At 42.0% G+C, this 18,581-nt stretch overlaps 1 protein-coding gene across 1 annotated transcript in view; it reads right to left on the bottom strand.

The window, feature by feature from the left end:
• ttc16 (tetratricopeptide repeat domain 16) overlaps positions 1–18,581 on the bottom strand; it is a 35,336-nt gene that overhangs the window by 16,028 nt on the left and 727 nt on the right. The window contains exons 2-3 of the mRNA XM_026188583.2: positions 4,381–4,486; positions 1,598–1,740 (exon numbers count right to left, since the gene is read on the bottom strand). Of these exons, the coding sequence (XP_026044368.1) occupies positions 1,598–1,740; positions 4,381–4,485 (248 nt within the window). The 5' untranslated portion in view covers position 4,486. The remainder of the gene's footprint in view (positions 1–1,597; positions 1,741–4,380; positions 4,487–18,581) is intronic.

Here is an 18,581-nt window from a genome sequence, read left to right as displayed (position 1 = left end):
CTCACCCAAGCGCTCAAAAAAGTGAACGTTTTTCTAGTTTCCTGGTTTTAGCTGACAGGAGTGGCACCTGGTGTGGTCCTCTGTTACTGTAGCTCATCTGCTTCAAGGTACAACAAGTGTGCATTCAGATATGCTCTTCTTCATAGCTTTGTTGTGTTGAGTTACTGTTGCCTTCCTATCACTTCAAAGCAGTCTGGCCATTCGCCTCTCACCTCTGGCACGAAGGAGGCATTTTCAGCCAGAAGTTATAGTTTCTGTTTCCTCTTCTCAAATTTCCTACATTTTACTGTGAGCTCATTGAATTAGAACATGCACAACTGCCACACATTACTATTAATGTTTCTGCATGAATATGTACTTTAATGCTTTCCTGTTACTGCCATTAAAACACGAGAGTCTAAAAATAAGTTGATCTGCATCTTTGCTTCATGTGCATCTTTGCTGATTTGATGAAAGCCCAATTACGATTGGGCTAATTGGAATTTCATCAAGTCAGCAAAGAGGCACAGAAAAGAAGATCAGACACCAGCTAGGGAGGAATAGAAAAACAAGCGCAACAACATTGTCATCCTCTATGTAGCCGGTGTATCAGAAAAACTCAGGCGAGTCTTCTCCAAGCACGACATCCCGGTGCATTTCAGACCCAGCAACACACTCACACAAAAACTGGTTCATCCCAAAGACAAAACTCCAAAACACAAACTTAACAATGTGGTGTATGCTGTACAGTGTAGCGAGGAATGCCCAGACCTCTACATTGGAGAGACCAAACAGCCACTTCATAAACGCATGGCACAACATAGAAGAGCCACCTCCACAGGACAAGACTCGGCAGTCCATCTGCATCTAAAGGACAAAGGTCACTCTTTCGAGGATGCCAGTGTTCATATTTTGGACAGAGAAGACAGATGGTTTGAAAGAGGAGTGAAAGAAGCCATTTATGTCCACTGTGAGCGACCATCTTTGAAAAGAGGCGGTGGTTTACGACACCAACTGTCTGCCATCTATAATCCAGTTTTGAGATCCCTTCCCAGACGCCTTAACGCCCACTCACATCCTGGGCCATCTGACCTCAGGAAATCACATGATAGGGTGGGTCCAGGTTTCACAATGAGCTCACCCAAAACCTTGGCTGATTGTAACCTACACCAGTTTTCGCACCTTGGCTCATGTGATTAGGTAGAGGATCATCAGGGGGTCCTTTGTCCCTCTTCAGATGAAGCTTGTTCAGAGGGGACGCTCCCACTCAACAAGCTTCATCTGAACAAGCTTCTCAGATGAGAGGTGAAATGTCTTCGAGCAATTTAAAGAAGTCCAGACGCTTTTCTTTCCAAGCTCCTTAGACCAGTCAGCTTTACAGTCACAAAGAGCACCTTATAGGACAGTCTGCCTACAAAGAAAAATCAACTGGAGCTCACAGTAGAAAAATTTGGAAGTTTATTGGAGGCAAGTAATTTTCCCCTCTGCGGTGATCTTAGGCCAAATCCCACTTTAACTGCTGACTGTATGTAAAATACCATGAACAGTATTAAACAGGGTTGGAGATGTGTCCATTTCTGGGATATTTTAGCTTGTCGTCTGGTGCAGACTGACTGACCTCTGTTTGAGGCAGTGACGCTCCTGTGACATCACTCCTCCTCCACAGGTACGAGTGCATGCTGTCCACTTGGCCCATTCCCCCCACCAGTACGTGGTCACCTCGAGCTGCTCCTCCAGACTGTTGGAGGCCACTCCGTCCTCCTACACACACACACGCACACACACACACACAAACTTTACTACTTAACACTGCTTAACCAGCCAATGTAGTAGTGCCTTTGTTTCGTGTTAATACTCTTAAAGATGCCATATGGTTTTTATTTTAAAAACTGTTTTATAAAGCAGCTGGCCGAGGTCTTCCTCAGTGCCATTTGGGTTCCTCTCCAGTGAACCAAAGATGGATTGTAGCCTTGATGAACTTGGCCTAGCAGGAGAATAACCTCATCTCCCATTTACTACTATATACTCATATCTTCTCTAACTGTAAACTTTCGAATTTGTAAATATTTGATCAAACTTTCTTTGCAGCACAGGAAGTCACATTATCAAATTTATTTAAAACATGCAAATTTCAATCCATAAAAGGGGGCATTTCATTTGTTGCATTTAGCTCAGAATTGCAAATTCCTGATTGTACTCTAAAACTGACATGATCAAGTAAACTTCACTGTAGGCTAATGGGCTAATAATTTGCTAAACCTTTTGATATTCTGGGCATCTGCCACTAGTGCTAGCACTCGCTGTGGAATATTGACACAAGCAAAAGTGGCAGAAAAAGCAGAAGCAGCATTAGCAGCTGTCATAGCATTAATGCTAGTGGTATAAAAACAGAGTTAGCACAACAGCGTGCGTCACAGTCGAGCAGAATCACGCTAAATGATCGTCAGAGTGTTTTGTGCTGAGGCTTTGGCTCGTGAAGACGTTCAGCATTTCACACATTCCTGATGTGCACCAGCAGCATTAACTGAGGCCGGTGGCTGTGTCGCCTTTTATTCAGACAGATTTATCAGAGTGACCGCTGGAATGTGCACTGAGCACCTTGAAAAGGTGTGAGATGGAGCAGCTGTGGGAGAGAGAGAGAGAGAGAGAGAGAGAGAGTGAGAGACACTGGAAATACCAGACACTCAGCATATGTGAGAGAATGGGAGATGGGCAAGAGTTAGAGTAGAGGGAGCTGAGAGGAGTCATTGATCGGTGGGCTGACAGATCAGTTTTACGGCCGTTCACCAAACTGCTTAAATTACTGAGCATTTGGTATTTTAGACTTTTATGTCTTTTAGTTTCAGCTCAGTTGGTTTAAATTGATTTGTTTTGCTTTGTTGGTGCATTCTGTCACTCTTTAATTTTCGCTCTCAGAGAAAGAAGTGATATTTCTCAGTCTGGCCATCCTATTAAGATCAATTTAGTTTGAACATGGCATTTTACAGTACGCTACCTCTGACACCAGGCTTGTTTAATGTGACTACTCATGACTGATAGCAATGGTTCATGTACAGTGGATATATAGCATGTATATGGTGCACATGAGCCTACATTAACTTAACTGGTCATAAAGACTGTTTTCAGTGGCTTTCAGTTTAAACACGATGTCATGGTTTTACTTTTAGTGCCTTTATTTCTGGGGAGGAATATTGTTTATCAGAAATCCGATCATTCAAATTGTCAGTTCATAATTTTTTTTTAAACCCCAATATCATATTTTAAAGGCTAATTCTATGTACTTACTAATGTAGTTTCTTTAGGAGTTGCAAAAAGCTCATACTATAATGAAAAGCGTAAGCTTTGTTCTGTAATGAATTATGTCAAATATGAAGTACACGCCATAGGTGGACCTGGCCACTGTGGTCATTTTGAAGCCTCTTTCCCTGTTGCTATGTTGTTTCTTGGAGCCCAAAGTTACCATATTTGGACAGAGGCTGGAGTTGTCAGTTCACCCCAGAAAGCTTGATTAACAAGCTATATTCAAAATTAGGAGAAACTTACTGGACAGTCTGCACCACATAGCATGTCCTGTTTAGTGACTCTTATTAGAGGAGGTTAGGCTACAGCTGCCTGTCTCAATCAAAGCCGAAATCTCAAGATTTAGATTTTTTTCAAATTCACCCCTGTATAATTTTTATTAAGCTAAAAGTCATCGAGATCAAAGCTGTTCTTTGTACCTGACTCGAAACATGCATTTCAGTGCTGCAAAGTTTTTCGTTTTAACGTAGACATCTACAGTGACTGACTTGTATTTGAGCCACCCTCAAGTGGCCACTGTGGGTAATGCAGTTTTTGACACTTCTACGTCAGCTTAATTTCTGCCCACGAGGTTTCTACTTTGTATAAACACAAATTCGCCAACTAAAAGTTCTATTTTCTCATCTCCCTTAGAGATATCATATGATCATCCATTATTCATCCTCAAACTGATTTTGCTTCCTATGTGTCAGGCTTATTGTTCAGCACATGTTGAAGGTTCTAAAGCACCAGATACAACACATAAAATAATTTTTACCTGTTTTAACAGGTTTTAGTTACCACATCAAGACATGAGCATTCAGTACAGTGATGTTTATTCCCATTGAAGTATAAGTAATGTTTCTGAAGACTGAACATTTACTAGTTGTAGTTCTACAGCTTTGGATTACTGACAATCTTGCCTTCATATGCAGTGTTACAGTGCTCACTCAGTCACTGCAGCAGAGGCAGACAGTATAAACATAGTCCTCTTTGGTCTAGGACTACGCCTCATCCATCTCCGAGAGTCCTAAAGTTCTTGCTAGACAAAATGTGCTTCAGTTTGTCGGAGTGTATGTTTCCCTGTAACAGAGGAAGAGTGTTTTCCTGTTTGCTGTGTACCTGCAGCCCCCTGGTGGACAGGTTTCCCAAACACATCGTCAGCGTCAGGAAGCCCAGCAGAACCACGCCTGTCTCCCCACACTGTTCCCATGACCACACCCTCATCCTGATGAATGAGAGAGAGGAAAGGATAAAAGAAATAAAAATAAGTTTTAAATGTCAACAAAAATATCTTGAGGTTTATGAGACAGCAGCCCTGATGCTGTGATTAATGAAGGGTATTTGGGTAAAAACCTGTCTCTGAATGGAAGCAGCCAGAGATGTGTGTTTAACAAAGGTGGAAGAGTTTGAAGGGAAATCTGATGACCGCTAATGACTTCTTGTGGCCAACCACTTAGGCGAGCTTTGGATGCTGAGACATGTGGGTGTTTTTTCACTCTAAATTGAGGCTTCTCAGCTTCCAGACTCTCAGAAGGGTTTGAAGTGGGACACATTTGTGGTCATAATATTTCCTTTCTGACTCTGCAGTGAAAGCCCTCACCTCTCACATCTGTAGTTGTTTAGCTGAACATAAGTGCTGCTGCTGTCTTTTACCTTTGCAGAGAGTGGAGGGTGTTTTACAAGAAATCACATAATTGCTGATTTCTGAGATATCTGTCCAAGATTCAAGAGAGCACTGGAGCAATTACGGGAGTGGTGTCAAACAGCAGATACACAATAGACACGCAACAATGTGCAGAAGAGCACCATTGGCACTGAAATATTCTGTCAATCCTATTTTAAAAAGTGAAGATCTTGCAAAGATTTCATTGTGGCAGTCCTATTTGATGATTAGAAATATTTATGCCAATTCAAGAAATACGGTTACATAATGAAGCAGCTACGGAGGTAAAAGGTCCTGGAGTTGATTTAAAATGTTGCATTTGCAAAGGTGATCTCAGTGCAAATAAAATCTTTTCCTTTAGTAGCACAAAAAAGCAAAAGCAAAACATTAATAAGAAACAAATTCATCGGAGAGTTACATTGAGCGAGGTCAAATCAGTAATTCTAGAATGACCTCTGTAATACAAAACTGCCTGGATGCAAACATAGATCAGCAGTGAAGGATGATCACGGGATTGTTTCCACTGTAGAGAAAAATTACCGTTGCGATATCCAGCCAAGAGATTAACACACTTCAAGAGGAACACATATTCGTATTTTAGTGTAACATAAAAACAAGACGTCACGCAAAAGACAAAGGGGGATCATCAAAAGCCACAAATCATTCATCGGCCTCAAGAACTGAAAGAGTTAGATTTGATTTTTTTAACATAAAACAGCTACAAAAAAATCCCATCAGTTTTTTTAATTACTTCATGATTATTTAGTTTCAATTAGAGCATTACGCAAGATGATTCTTACCACTGGAGAGGACAGGATTAACCTGTGCTGTCATCTTTCTCAAGATGTTTCAGGCTGTTTTCATAACTTTCTATAATTTCTATAGGACTCATTTTTTAATAAACTGAACAGAGTTAAAGGTTAACTGCCATTATTTTCTTAATTGCATTAAAGTATCTAAAAGATCATCTGATTCAGGTGAAGTCTGCTTTGAATAATCCAGTACGTTATGCACAGTCAGGTTTCCGAGCACATCAGACAAATGCAGACAAAACAATGGCAAGCAAAGAGCATTTTCTCAGATAATGCACGCTGGTTTTGGTGTACCAGCTGTAGGTATCCAAATGTGTTGGCAGTCTGTGGAGACTAGCGTTGGCAGGTGGAGAGTGGCACAGACAGGCTGTTGAGGGCCACAGGTGTTGGAGACGGGAGTTGGACAGCACAGAGGCCAACGTAAAACTTAAACAAGTCTCGATGTGCTGGAAAGATGAAGGTAAGTTTCCTAGGACTTTACACAGGTAGGTCTTTGTTCAGCTGTTCAGACTATAAGGAAATGTAGATGTCTGTATGTAGAGGCTAACATAAACATGTACAGACATACAGGAAAAGGAGGGTACTCAAAGGACTCTGCAGTTGTATATATGAGTTTGAGGAGTGTAAGAGTCAATACTTAATTGTTGAAAGGGACACAGAAGAGGTAAATGCTCCCGTTTCAATGCACAGAAATTAATTCCTGCAACATATCCCAGTTTTCTTTTGTTCATTCGAACATTGCAGCCACATACCTTTAACTTAGCACTGTTTGCCGATTACTTTTATCATACCAAACTGTAGTGCTGATTCAAGAGCAGATACATTTTATTTGTAGACTATCATCCATTAGCTACATTTTTCACAAGAAAAGATACAGGAGAATTTGGAGGAAGGATAGTTACATTAGTGAGTAAGCTGCAGAAAGGTGCAATGAAGAAAGGGGTTCAGCAAGCTGCCCATACCTGAGGCCTTGGAAACTGCAAAGCAGCTGGACAGCACCAGGCCCCGACATGATTCACGCCCACTGGCTGAAGAAGCTGACTGTACTCCATAAGCGTCTGGCCACATAAATAAACCAGTTACTAATCAACGAGAGACACTTGGAATGGCTAACAGAAGGCCGGACAGTCCAGATCACCAAGGATCCCCAGAAGGGACCAGTTCCATCCATCTATCAGCCAAAACACCAGCTACTGGTAGACAGAACAGTCGCTCAAGATTGCAAGACTAGGCTCACTAGGCACACCACCTAGTGAGCCCACACATTGACCCTGGAATGCCTAGAGCTATACAAGATCAACATTACCCTAAGAGCCTTCATCAGGAATTCAATGGGGATGTTGAGTACAACACTAGACAACTTCAAATCTATAGCACAAGTCACCATGTAGTGTGGGATCTACCAAGGAAATGCTCTGTCCCCACTGCTCTTCTCCAAAACTCTGAACCCCCTCAGTGAGATCATTAACAAGACTGGCTACAGATACAGACTATGGAATAGAGCAATCATCAGCTACCTCCTCTACATGGATGACATCAAGCTGCATGCCAAGAGTGAATGAGACATCGATTTACTCATCAACATCACTTGGACATAAAGCAATGACATCGGAATTTCATTCGGATTGGAGAAGTGTAGCTGGATGATAACAAAGAGAGGGAAGGTAATCAGAACTCAGGAGATTGAACTACCAGAAGGGAAAATTGCAGATATCAAGGACTGCTACAAGTAGCTGGGAACAGCATCAGCAGGTCCATGCATGGCATGTACCACTGCCAGATACAAGAAGTGGCTGACATTGAGAAATCCTACCAGTTCCTGGACAAATGCAAGGCATAAAACTCCATAACCAAGTGGCTGGCATAGTATACAGGAACATGTGTGCCGTGTGTGGCCTGTAAGTCTCCATGTCAAAATGGGACACATTCCTTAGGGTGGTTAAGAATGACTGAACTAAGATCCTGTTGGACTTCCACAGACAGACAACAAACTGTTGGCTAACCGAGCAGTGGTGGACAAGCAGAGGAAAACGGCCACACTGATAGATGTAGCTACACCAGGAGGAGGGTAAAGGTAACAGTGGTCCCAGTTGGGGCCAGCCCAGCCCACAAGTGCCAAACTTAGCAAGTGTCTCCAGCAGATCTGTGGAGCAACATCTGAGATATCTGTCCAAAAGAGCACACACTGAGGAACATGTGATGCGCAGGACCCTCAATCTCCCAGGCCTCTGATAGAGGACTTCAGCTTGAAGGATAAAGACCGTCCATGAGAGGGTGTGTGTAGAGATAAAAACATCAATAACCACAGTCACCATAACATTTGATTTGTTTGTTATGTTGTTTTGACTTGTCAATTGTGACGCAATCACCATGTTGGGTTAGGCTAGCAACATTGTTACCAAGTATAAAACACAAACACCTACCTGCTACGTACCAGAACAATCAAGTACTGCCTGAAATACCTCACCTAAGAGGTGTTCAAGAGACAGACCAAATGAAGTGCCCAAACCACATCCTTCACTTGTAGAGGAGCAGCAGCTCTATTCTGAACTAGTCCTGAATCACTAAATTCCACCCACAGAGTCCACCCACACTACAGAGGAAACTCATTTGTGCCTCTTCTGTGCAAGATCTCCCCTTTTTGGTAAATGACCTCAGCTCCAGTGGGGAAGTGAGGGTAGGAATATATGTCGCAGAGTAAGTCAACAGCTTCACTTTCCGCTCAGGGATCTCCTCACTACCAGACCGGCACAGCATTCGCACCACTTTTGGCTCTATCCATCTGTTAGTCTGTCCTGTTGCACTCTTTCCTCATTTGTAAACAACACCTTCCTCGACTGAACAGAAACGTATTCCCAACCAAGAGTAGGTTGGATCTGAAAACTGCTGTTCACAAACGCTGTCCATCTAATCTGACTGGGCTGGAGCTGTTTTGCAAAGAAGAATGGGCAAGAATTTCAGTCGCTAGATGTGCAAAGCTGGTAGAGACATACCCTAAAAGACTGGCAGCTGTAATTGCAGCCACAGGTGGTTCTACAAAGTATTGACTCAGGGGGCTGAATAATTACGCACACCCCACTTTTCAGTTATTTATTTGTAAAAAATGTTTGGAATCATGTATGATTTTCGTTCCACTTCTCACGTGTACACCACTTTGTGTTGGTCTTTCACATGGAATTCCAATAAAATTGATTCATGTTTGTGGCTGTGATGTGACAAAATGTGGGAAAGTTCAAGGGGGCCGAATACTTTTGCAAGACACTGTAGTTCTCATTCATATTCAGCTGCAAAAAAGTGAGGTGGAGATTGCTGGTCATTGAAGGCAAAAGGACGAGACCACCATCATACTGACTAGCCATTGGAAATTTATATCCAGTCCAGAATTGGCGTAACTATTACAACTGATTTAGTTAAAACCACACTTTCTTAAGCCTAGGCTGTGTTTCCAGCTGAAAAATACAAATGTATAAAATATAAATGTTTGATGGGTTCTAGTGCTTCTCTCCACAAAAAATATGTTTTTTAAGCAAACAATTGTATGTACGAGTCTGCAAGCGATACAATGTTCAAATTCCTGCTGAAATTAAATGTTTTCTCTCCCTTAGTTTAAAATCCTAAAATTATATTTAACAAATGATGCAAATATATGTTAATTTATTTTGAATTTTGTAATCCTGAAAATCTTGTTTCTTTTGAGGCTAAATTTCAGGGAACCAATGTGAATCCACAGTAGCAGACGGAGTTAAATGAGCTCCGGAGACGCATATGCAGACGTATACGTTCATATACACATTGAGCTTCTAGGAAAGATCTCATAGTACATCCTGTCTCCTCAGGTCCAGTTAGGCAGCCTTGTTAAAATAAGCAAGCAGCTCGTCTCGCCCCTGTTTGCAGTCTGGCTTTCTCTGGCACTAAATATTGGTGACAGGTGTCTTAAAGCAGGCACAGCAGCACCTGGACTTCATTATCCAACCAGACGCAGCTGGAGCCCGGCCAGCTGCCAAACACACATACAGTCAGACACAGCCACACATGTGCATACACTCAGCCAGTTCGTGACTCTGTACACACACACTTAGACACATGCACACTGAGTATTGTGCACGTACAGGTATGCAGAATCATGGCATAAATGTACGCGCTCAAACACACACAGTCAATCACTTTCTCCAAATCTCCTTCTTTGCTGCTTACGCATATTTGCACAATGATATTAACCTACACCCAAGTGTATTTTAATTTTAACCCTAATTGCTCTTTTGAGAAAGTGAACTCGCCAACATGTCAAAAGTTGGTGCTACTTTGGATGGTCTGCTATTGTAATTATCATGGTGTGAGCTATTAGCCATATCTGACACTTGTTGAGGAAATAATTTCAACTCCTTTTCCGAAGTTTCCAAGTGTGGCCCACAGTTTTCGATGAGCCACATCTGGGCTTAACAGACAGTGTTGAATTAGGAAGAGTTTGGCAGATTTAACTTAGCCACAGGTACGTGTTATATTACCGCAGGCCCCACCTAATGACGTCTGGGCCACAACATTTGCCAGTCTAATAATTGAGCTCTCAGTGTCAAAAGTAGCCTAGACTAGGCCCAGATGTTTCTATTAGCTGAGGTTGATCTGGAAGACTACGCCAGCACGGACAGAGTGTGACGTTTACACAGGAGGGAGGACAGCCTTAAGGTCTCCAGGCATTGCACAACTGACAAAGAGGCTGTTCATTCCCCAAATCATTTCGATTAAATAACAATAAGGCATTGATGTTTTTACTTATTGATCTGTCTGCTCCTCCTCACACCTGCCCAGCCGTCTAAAACACCATGTATTGGTAGTCGATGCTCCGCGACTCAAAAACGCTTAAAAAATATTATCACTCACTGTTAGAAGATTTAATGTTTCTGTAATTCTTCGTTATACAGTCGTGTGCAAAAGTTACAAATGTATTCACGAAGGTTTCATTAGCGACAGTATCCTCTTTTTTGTATCTTTCTTGGTCCTTACTACAAGTATATTACGTGCAGAAATGTTACCCTAAAATCCAGTTTAAATACACTGTAAACTGCATCATAAGTCATAGGCACTATTATAACTAAACACATCTGGTCCTGGTAGAAGGAATACCTTCTACCTGGAGTGAAATAAACACACACACACACACACACACACACACACACACACAATCCAGACACAGTCTTCCTCTTTCCTTCTTTCCTCCGCTGTCGTTTCCCAGGCGGCCAGGCATAAGACAAAAGTAAACAGTCCCTCATCCTCTCTGACTCTCCCTCCCTCACCCCTGAGCCGTCCCCACCCTGAAGGCCCCCTGGGGCCCCTCGCCTTGCCGTTTTGTTTATGTAGCACTGGCAGCCTCAGCAGATAGACAGACAGCAGTAGTCTGTCTGTCCCCTGAGAGGTTGGACTGAATAAGACCGGTCTGACATATCAAACAATATATCAGACCAATACTTGATTTTTATTATCTAATATTGGATGCTTTCCAGTCTCTGGTGGCCACATGTAATGGAGATGGATACAGTTATGCAGTTGGACAGAAAATAACCGAATAATTTACTACGTATTGTTTACATTGTGTTTGAAAGCTATTCTTCTGTTAACCCTTTAAGACCTACCATAGAACCAAGTCCGCCAGAGCTTATATTATATTTTTACATGTTGTAGTGCCATTTTTGGGAGCATTTCAAGTTGCTATACATCAATACAACCATTATAGCCCAAATTTTAATAATATGTATGCATTAAGTGCATAGTAATTACATAAATTGCAAGAAAGTGCAATAAACTACAAAAGAATTGAAAATCGTTTGTGTTTTTAACATATATTTCTAGTTAGAGAAATGTAAGAGGCTTATCCCTCAAAACTGTGAATACAAAAAAGTTGCACAAAATAGTTTCCCACCACAGGAAATGTATTTTGAGTGTCTTCATAGTTTTCTTTTTGAAATACACCAATTTTTATACACTGCAGGAAAAACGAAAATAAATATTATAGTGCAAATTTGCAAAAAAGCAGAATATGCATCAAAATAAACTATTTCCAGCAGTGCAATTTTAGTTCTAAGCATCCCAGAAACGACACAGAAAGTCAGAAAGTCAAACATAACTTAGGCTCATGAGGCCCTGATGGTAAAAAACTACATTTTCGCGAAAATGACGTCACTTCCGGTTTCAGGCAGGTAATGGCGGACACGCGATAATTCACGCTGACGTCTATTCTAACGTAGGAAGTGTTACAAACAGCTGATGGCATAAGATGTAAGTACAACTCCTCCGGTTTCATATGCAAAAAAAATTATTGCGCTAGCTTACGTGGTTGCAGTTCTAAGGGATTTAAAAGTAGTTGCGCAAAACGGACCGTGCCCGCTCCGACTGGTTTTAAAGGGTTAATACCAATGAGATATATGTTACACACTGGCTTTAGGAGGACTCTGTCTATGATCTTCCATAAATGATAACGCTGTCTTCTGAAATACCGAATGAGCCTGTCAAACTCGCCCAACAATCTCCCTCTCTACTTTTAGGATTAGATTTCAAACTTTCTTTTTTGATAATGCTTATAGTTAGGATCAGATGACCTTGAAGTATCCTTTAGGTATTCTACTACAGTGCTGTGCAAATGCCTTAAGTCACCCCTCTTTTCTTTATATTTCGGTTCTTGAGCAATGGTTCTCCAGGCTTTCTGAAGGTTTTACAAAGTTGTTTTTGGACATTGTTTGCACTCTTTGTCAGCCCAGTTCTTGTTTCTGAACATCAGAGTAGACTCTTAACACTGACCCGTGAAGACACCTAACTCAAGGGATGAACCAGTGTCGAGTTCAAACTTGGCATAGTGTGTCCTTAAAAAATGTGAGGAAACTGGATCAGTGGAGGCAGGCCTAAAAAAGCAAAAGCTAGCTTTAGCAGGTAAACAGTATCTGAAAGTCACGTCCTTAATAAATAGGACAAAAATCCTGCAATCCAGTCATCAGTATGCATGAAAAGTGAAGGTCCCTGTCATCTGTAAAACACAGTGCAGGCTCTGCTATGGATGGGTGGTGAAAACGTGTCGCCCAACTGAAAATACTAAGTCCAGATGAACAGAATCTACTTTTTAGATATTTCCTTACCTGGACGATTGAGCATACATCAAAAAGGCTCTGTCATAGTTTGAGGTTACCTTTAGTTTTGGGGATTTTGTCAAAATTGATGGAATTATGAACAGAGAAAAGTACCATCAGATTTTGGTCCACCATGCAATATTATCCAGCTCCATTTTTCAGCATGATCCCAAACACGCTACCAATCCTGCAAAGTCATACTGAGACAGAAAAAAACCCCGAAGTGGAATCCTAGCAGTCATGGTTTGGCCTCTCCAGAGCCCAGATCCCAACATTATTGAAGCCGTGTGAGATCATCTTAACAGAGAATGGAACAGAAGGAAACAAACATCCAAAGACGAGTTTTGAATGTCCTTCAAGAATCCTGGAGAAGTATTCCTGAAGACTGCTTAACGAGCCTAATAGAGTTCAGGCTGTGTTGAAGAATAAAGGTGGTCATACTGAATATTGGCAGGCAAGCTCATTGTAATTGACTCTGTTTTGCATCTACACATACCGTATCAAAATTAGTTTTTGCATAGTACTTATATAGGCTCAGCCTACTGGTGGACTTCTCATGATGCAATGAGCACTTTTTCTCCCCTTGTATCATTCCTGATCTATTTCTTTGCCATTATTGCCTGTCGTCAGTTCGTATTGGACTGTGTGATTGTTGGAGCTCGCTCCAATATCTGTGGGTACTATATACAAAGATTTTTTTTCGGTAGCAAATTGGAGCCTGGTATTTCTGATACTCTTTCATCTGCTCTAGGAAGCAGATGAAGGAGTATCAGAAATACTGATATCATGTTCCCATTGTCTGAAGTCATCAGTGCTGTGGGCTGCAGTGGAACTTGTCTTGGTAATTTAAAATTCATTCTCACACAGCAAACTGCCATGAAAGGTGCCAGTCTGGCCATCAGGAGACATTCAGATTTCAGTGTCTTGAAGCACCAAATGTGCGATTAACAGTTCATTTTCTCTGCTGAGTCTGGAAAGTTTTGCAAATATTGTGTTTTTTTCACAAGAAAGCAAACACAACTTATGACAATTGTGGCGCACTTTACAGCTAACTCATAAGAGTTAACAGGATAATGCTTCTCCAATATTTGAACCCAGAAAATTAGAGTTAATGGTAAATGCAATTTAGATGTAAACTGCATACTTTTGACATAAAAAGTGCAATGACACATAAGTGAGCAGAAAAATCCCAGTGCGTCATTGCTTCCCAAAATTCGGATAACGTCATGGAGGAGTATGAGGCGGTTGGGGATGTCTGCTTGTCTCCAGGAAGATTCATTCTCCTGCCTTTTACCCCTTGAGCCAAACTCTTTTCCTTTCTCAAGTGTGCATGCAAAGCTGAAACAGGATCCAGGCCCTTCCCTTGTATACAGAAAGGAAAAAAGCCACCAAGAGAGCCAACAATGATGGATAAGTGAGCAAAAGAAACAGAAAGGAGGGAAGACGCAAAGGATGAGTAAGAAAGGCAGTCTGAGAAGTTGAAGATGGGTCAGCAGAGTTCAGATGCCCCTGGGACAAACAGAGACTGGGTTAAATTGCTCACACTTGAACCCTGACCTATTTATTGATTCACTTTTCAGAGCTGGCTTACCCAGGAGAAGGACCACGCTCAATTCATCTTTATTAGACTCACTCACAGTGAAAAGAAGCAGGTCTTTTGAATGTGCTCGAACCAATCAGTAATCCACTTTGACCACAAGGCTAAATTGTGGTCAAAGGCTAAATCTTGGACTAAATCTGTGTGGACTGATAATCACATTGGTGAAGAGCAACAGTGCTTTGTTCACGAACTAAAGGTGAATTCTGTTGTTATTGTGAGCAGTTACAATCTGTGAAAAACCAGCATATTACAGTTTTTCTCGATTGCTTAAACACTATAACCAGGCCTCTAAACTAAAATTTCAAAACCGTAACGCTATTGTTCAAAAAGCTCACCCATTTCCCTGAACTATAAACACTACTCCCTGCTTTGACACATGACTCAAATTTGGTGAACTGTTACTGCAAAACTCTACACACAAATCCCTACATTTGACAGTGCTTACACCATGTAGTCATTTAGAAAGCACTAGCATGCAATAATGTTAACTTAAGTCAGCATAGCTTGAGCTCAATTAGCACACAATTAACCAGATGGAAACACTAGGAGTCAAAATTTATCACACACCAATCAGAACCTGCGATGGATAGATAAAAGGGCCAAAGTCAGCTCATTCAGGTTTGAAACAATGGATCCAAAGAGATGCAAAGGAAGAGGACGTGGTGGAGAAAGAGGACGTGGTGAAGGAGGAGGACGTAGTGAAGGAGGAGGACGTGGTGGAGGAGGAGGACGTGGTGAAAGAGGAGGACGTGGTGAAAGAGGAGGACGTGGTGGAAGAGGAGGAGGAGGTGGTCTAGGACAACAGGAAGGTGGTGGAGGAGGAGGGAGAGGTGGAGGAGGACGTGGTGAAGGAGGTGGAGGTGGAGAACGACGGCGACAAGGAAGGGGAAGAGCAAGGGCAAGAAGACAGTCAGTCTCGGATGAAATTCGAGCCACTTTAGTTGACCATGTCCTTGTCCATGGGAGGACTATGAGGGAGGCTGGGCAACAAGTACAACCAAATTTGAGTCGCTTCACTGTTGCCTCCATCATCAGAACCTTCAGGGAGGATAACAGGTAGGTGTACTTGCAGTAAGACTGCTTTGTACAGTAACGTTTAAGTTACTGAACTTATGTGTCTTGAGTTTCAGTATGTTTCCATTATTTGCCTGTAAAATGAATGTGTGACAGTTACAGTAATGAGTGCTTCTATTTTTGTAGGACACAGAGACGACCACCTGGTGGAGGCAGGTTAAGGCTTTTGTCGGAGGAGCAAGAGAGGGAACTTGTAAACATGGTAATTGCAAATAATGTAATCCGCCTGCAAGAGATTCAAAGGAGAGTGATTGAGGATGATCATCTTTTTCGAGGCATAAATGCCATCAGCCTCTCCACAATTGACCGCATCCTCCGAAAGAATCAATTCCGGATGAAACAGGCATACCGAGTCCCTTTCGAACGAAACTCTGACAGAGTGAAAAACCAACGTGTGGAATATGTTCAGGTATGAGTTTTGATACTGTATAAAGTATTGTGTACCATCACAGCATGGCAGTTTATGCTGCCATTTCAGCACTCTTGAACTGTGGTTCAGGGTACCGATTGACTCTACTGTGTTATGTGTTTTGCAGAGAATCTTTGAGATTGAAGGACGGCCTGTTCCCCATGAAATAATCTTTGTGGATGAGGCAGGTTTTAACCTGACCAAAAGAAGGAAAAGGGGGAGGAACATAATTGGCCATCGGGCTATTGTAAATGTCCCTGATCAGCATGGGGGGAATGTCACTATGTGCGCAGCCATCTGCCAACGAGGGGTACTCCACCGCCATGCCGTACTAGGACCCTATAACACTATGCTTCTCCTTGCTTTTCTTGATGGTTTAAGACAACATATGTTCCAGCTGGACTACAGGGAACCAGCACAGCCAGAGCAGCCTCACTACGTTGTTGTGTGGGATAACGTCAGCTTCCATCGTGCTGCTCTGGTTCGTGACTGGTTTACCAATAACCCAAGGTTTTCTAATATCTTTCTGCCTGCATACTCTCCCTTTCTAAACCCAATAGAGGAGTTATTTTCGGCATGGCGGTGGAAAGTGTATGACCGAGAACCTTATGTCCGTGTTCACCTCCTTCAGGCCATGGAAGAGGCCTGCCTAGACATATCAGTAGATGCATGCCAGGGGTGGATCAGGCATGCAAGAGGATTTTACCCTCGCTGCCTGGCTGGGGCCAATGTAGCCTGTGATGTGGATGAGATTCTCTGGCCTGACCCAGACCAAAGACAAGATGCTGAGGTGGGATAATGTTTCTGGTGTGTGTTGTACTGTATAGTACATGAATGACAATGTGCCACTGTACATACATTGGTTGCGTCTTTTGTGTTTATCATGTGACAAGGGTTTTGAAGGGGAGAACCATAAGCAACCTATTTGTTTTGGAACTATTGTTTTGAATTAATTGTACCAGTGTGCAAAACTCTGTTGTAGTGTGTGTGTTTTTGAGGGCTTGTGTTTGATGTCTGAGGGCAAAGTTTGGTTTTTCAGCAGGAGTGAATAGTTTTGGGTGTAGAGCTTCATTTTGACCTGGAAATAGGATGTTTGGGAAATTGAGTGAGATGTTATGGATTTGTGTTTACTGTTGTGAGGATATGAGGCGTAGTTTCAAGAAATGTGTTTTAGCAATCGAGAAAAACTGTAATGTTATTAAGGGAACTCAACAATTGATTGGGTAATGCTAATCAGCAGCTCATTTATGTATTTATATATAAACACATACAGAACTGTGGATAACAGCCAACAAATCAGGCTGTCCGAAGTTGCTCTTCTGCATGTGGTTCACAGCAGGGAGCGGTCCACTTCAGACACATTTGCTCTACTCGCAATACTTGTTTTGGTTTCGGCAAGGGTGGAGCCTGGTACAGCGTGCAGGAAGCATGACACTCCAAACTGTGAATTCACTAGACAATTAACTCTGTTTCTCTATGAGCTCAGTCCAATTTATTGTAACGTGAACTCTTGTACTGTGGAGCTGGCTGGTTACAGACCTCTTTCATCTATTTGAACTGTATTCTGATAATGACCCCACCAGAATATGTCGTTCTTTGTGGTAAATGGCCTGTATTTGTATAGCGCTCTTACTAGTCCCCCCTAGGGACCCCAAAGCACTTTACACACCCAGTCATCCACCCATTTACACACTGGTGGAGGCAAGCTACAGTTGTAGCCACAGCTGCCCTGGGGCAGACTGACAGAAGCGAGGCTGCTATATCGCGCCATCGGCCCTTCTGGCCAACACCAGTAGGCGATAGGTGAAGTGTCTTGCCCAAGGACACAACGACCGAGACTGTCCGAGCCGGGGCTCGAACCGGCAACCTTCCGATTACAAGGTGAACTCCCAGCTCTTGAGCCACGATCGCCCCATTGTGGACAGTTTCACTTTTATTTTGGACAGAATAGTAGAATAGACAGGAAAAGGGGGAGAGAGGGCAGAACTCAAACCCAGGCCTCCTGCAGTAGCTTTTGGAAATATAAGTCATCCACTCAGTCAGTGAGTTGCCTTTGTTTTTGAATACGCTCAGCAATCAGAGGACCAACAAAGTAATAATTCTTCCCAACAAAAGTCATTTACATTTTCTAAAAAATTTGGTTTTTGGTTAAATTTGGAAACTTGTGCTAAGATCATCAGCAATGGTGACTTGTATTTTAGAGTTACACAAAGAAAGCATATTTTAAGAAATTACAAAATATCACCCTACTGTGTATTTTTGTTTAAGTACATGGCCAATAGGTTAAAAAAAACTGTAGACATTGTCTAAACCTAACATTTAATAGATCAGTGGCAGTTTGTTAGGTGTTATGAGTTTAAACAATGAACTATTCCAAACCTCTTCATCTGCATTTTTTTAATGGCAAAACCATCAAGTCTGTGCTTTTTAGGCATTTTAAAGGCTGACACAGCAAAAAGCCTTGACATGTGACTTACTTTCTAAAGCGTTACTTTAATAATGACCTAAATGTAACTTTCCTAAACTATTAGGAGGACCTTTTGTGAGGGAAATGCAACAGGCAAGACGTGGGGAGATTTTTTTCTTCCAATTCTCTACAGCAGTTTAGAGCCACAAGAGAGAGAAAAAAACTACACTTTGACAAGTAGCA

The sequence above is a fragment of the Astatotilapia calliptera genome, chromosome 12, assembly GCF_964374335.1.
Source record: "Astatotilapia calliptera chromosome 12, fAstCal68.1, whole genome shotgun sequence".
NCBI lineage: Eukaryota > Metazoa > Chordata > Actinopteri > Cichliformes > Cichlidae > Astatotilapia > Astatotilapia calliptera.
The sequence above is the reverse complement of the archived record's forward strand: the minus strand, read 5'-3'. Positions and strand labels throughout refer to the sequence as shown.